Source organism: Calidris pugnax, unplaced genomic scaffold, assembly GCF_001431845.1.
Source record: "Calidris pugnax isolate Ruff unplaced genomic scaffold, ASM143184v1 scaffold732, whole genome shotgun sequence".
NCBI lineage: Eukaryota > Metazoa > Chordata > Aves > Charadriiformes > Scolopacidae > Calidris > Calidris pugnax.
The window spans coordinates 113,655-116,698 of NW_015091531.1; the positions used below are offsets into that span (position 1 = coordinate 113,655).

General features: G+C 51.5%; 1 protein-coding gene across 1 annotated transcript in view; it reads right to left on the minus strand.

The window, feature by feature from the left end:
* Positions 1-2,742: 2,742 nt before the first annotated feature.
* The window catches only part of LOC106899823 (protocadherin gamma-A12-like), an 8,722-nt gene continuing 8,420 nt past the window's right edge, over positions 2,743-3,044 (minus strand). Inside the window, exon 3 of the mRNA XM_014961745.1 lies at positions 2,743-3,036. Within this exon, the coding sequence (XP_014817231.1) occupies positions 2,743-3,036 (294 nt within the window). The remainder of the gene's footprint in view (positions 3,037-3,044) is intronic.

The following is a 3,044-nucleotide window of genomic DNA, read 5'->3' on the forward strand; positions in this document are numbered from 1 at the left end:
TCCGCCACGAGCCAGGGACCACCGTAGGACAGGGATCTCGGCGCCGGCTCGGACGCCGCCTCTCGCCTCTGCTGCCTGTTCCGCTGCCTCTCTGGCCGGCGCCCTGCGAGCCAGCAGCCTGCGGGGGCAGAATGCCGCGTCGGTTGCGGCTCCAACGCCCCTCCCCAGGGGCCAACAGCGGCACCCGGAGGCGCCGCCACGACACCGCAGCCGGCCGGTGCTTTGCGGGGCTTCGGGCTCCGCGCTCCGACCCGCAATGTCAGCACCCGCCGGGAGTCGGCGCCATCGGCTACCGAAAAGAGTGATTCAGCTTTCAGTTTGTGGAGTTTTCTCATACCCGCGGAAAGGCGAGCCGAGAAGTTCGGTTCAGTAGTGGAAATGAAGAGGCTGATTGGGGAACATGTTACCGAGCGGTGGAGGAGCGCGCGGACTTCGTACAGCGAAGCACGGATGAGGACGGGTGAGTGCAGGTAAGTACAGCAAATGTCTGACGTATTCCAGCAGCTTTTACTGTTGCTGCGGGTTGTCTTTCCCCAGCTCTTTTATTTCCTTTCTACGAGTTCAGAGAAGCAGCAGCTACAAAGTACTCCAGAGGAGAAGCTGTTGTAGACAGGAAGCACCGAACTCACCATTTTCCCTGAGGAAATTCTTAATTACATCTTTTTTATTTCATGTATCTCTCAGAGAGCCTAAGACTCTGGGAGAACGTGGTAAGCCTTATTCTGTACAACAGCAAGCTCCCAGTTTTACAAATCACGGAGATCATCATAACATCTTGCTCTAGAACTGTGAAGACGCACCTTTTAAAGCGTTTCTCCAAAATTGCTTCTTTCAGTGAACGTAGTAAGTAAATAGATAAAATAACGTGGACGGGTAGCAGGAAAAAAAAAAAAAAAAAAAAAAGAAAAAAGAAAAAAGGGGGACCCATGCTCCCAGGATCCTTCAATTACCAGTGTGCTATTCCAAGAAATGTAAAGACGAGTAGTATACTCCTCCATGGTGATGCTTGAAGTGTATGCCACATGTCAGCTACCTTTCCCATGACAGTCAGAGACATAGTAAACAAGGAGGGGGAAAAAATCCCAAGAAAAGTCGGAAGTGCAGCACAAAAGAGGACAATTTGCCTATGACACAAATGCAGTGACGTGTACTTTGCAGTGGCAGTACATAGAAGACTCTAGGCGTGGGGCGGTCTGAAAATGGAAAGGATCAAACCCTCTTGAGTGCGGCATCTGTGAAAAAGTACTTGATCCTCCCCAGTGCCTGTTTGTTTGATAGCACCATCTCCCAGCAACACCCAAAGGAAATCACGGAATGCGAGACTCTGCAAACCAACCAAAAAAAAAAAATACCAGATACAAAAGCCCAGATTCAGACTGTTGAAATGAGCAATTCAAGAAGTGAACACCTGTAGAAAGTAAGGGATCACAACACACTCTTCCAGATGATGGCAGTTAAAGTACGTACCTAATTCAGGTATTTAGTAGGTAGCAATTACACAGTTTGCTCTTTCCAAAGCTCCCGTTATGGTGCTTGACACAAGCACATAATTCAGTATTATTTAAGAATTGATGACCACCAGCAAAACCAAAGAAAGGACCTCCCAGGTTTCCCAATGCAGCTGAAACCACGTGTCGTGGGAGGATAAAACTCATATTGCATGATACTACAGCTGGACACCGAACAAGGAAAAGAGCAACCATATCTCTTCTGTCCCTCATGCACATCTCCCACGATTCTCATCTCCAACCCTTCAAAATTTTCAAGGTGTTCTCTAAGCCATATAGTTTGAAAGCACAGGACATGAAAGGCCAGTGACCCAGACCATTTCTCTTCAACAGGCAACACTATCACACCACAAACTTCTCAAATGTATATCTTCACATCTCTGTACTGAGAAGATACAATCATGCAATCACTACCTCATGGAAGAAACATCAAGAGTCTAAGAGTAAAAGGAAAGAGGTCCTCCAGGAGAGGCTGGATCAGGAACCATTGGTACTGGGCCAAAATCCCTCTCCTTACACTTCTTCCAGCACCTTGAATCGCTCCCCTCCCACCCTGCCAATAAGGAAAAATTCCATTTGCTCAAAATGCAATAAATTCATTTAGAAATGTAGTACTGAGAGGAAAATCGGTATTACACGTCAGGGGACAAAATGAGAAACAACATGGTGCGTCACAAGACCACAAAGCAGCATTCTACCGAAACTGAAGACAATAGCAGCCCCGTTTCTCTTGACTCCCCCAACAAGTGCAACACTGAACAACGATCCCACGTTCACGCTCTACCGAACCTCAAGCCAACACCAGCCCCACTTCTCCTGGCGACCAAACCAAGTCCAACACTGAGCAACGAGCCCACGATCACCTCCCCGGAGCAAGACGCACCAGCACAGTGCGCTCATGAACCAAACCTTGACTTCCTCCTAACTAAACCTCCCGAGGAGGGACAGCAAACACAGGACAGCAAGGGCAGAGATCGCGATAGGGAAGCGTGGCGGAGATGGGGCAATATACAGCCTGTTTCAAGACAATCCATCCTATTCAAGCACAAGTGCTGTCAGGTAGACATCTAACCCTGCTAATAATGAAAATTCCCTTTTCTAAATAATCCCAAACATCCGTTCAAAGATCACAGGTAGGGGAAAGGGCAGAGACTCGCGAGAGGGAAGCGTGGCGGAGCAATTCCGAGGGTGGGAGGAACTCACCGGGGGAGCGGCGGGGTTGTCACATCCCCCCTCAGTGCTCGGCCAGCACCACGTGCAGCGTGGCCGTGGCCGACAGCGCCGGCTGCCCGTGGTCCTTCACCACGGCCACCAGCCGCTGCTTCGCCGCGTCCCTCTCCGACACGGCCCGCGCCGTCCGCACCTCGCCGCTGTGCAGCCCCACGCGGAACAGCGCCGCCTCCGACGCCTGCACCAGCTCGTACGACAGCCACGCGTTGCGCCCCGCGTCCGCGTCCACCGCCACCACCTTGGCCACCAGGTACCCGGCCTCGGCAGAGCGCGGCACCACCTCGAACGGCCCCGACCACGACGCCC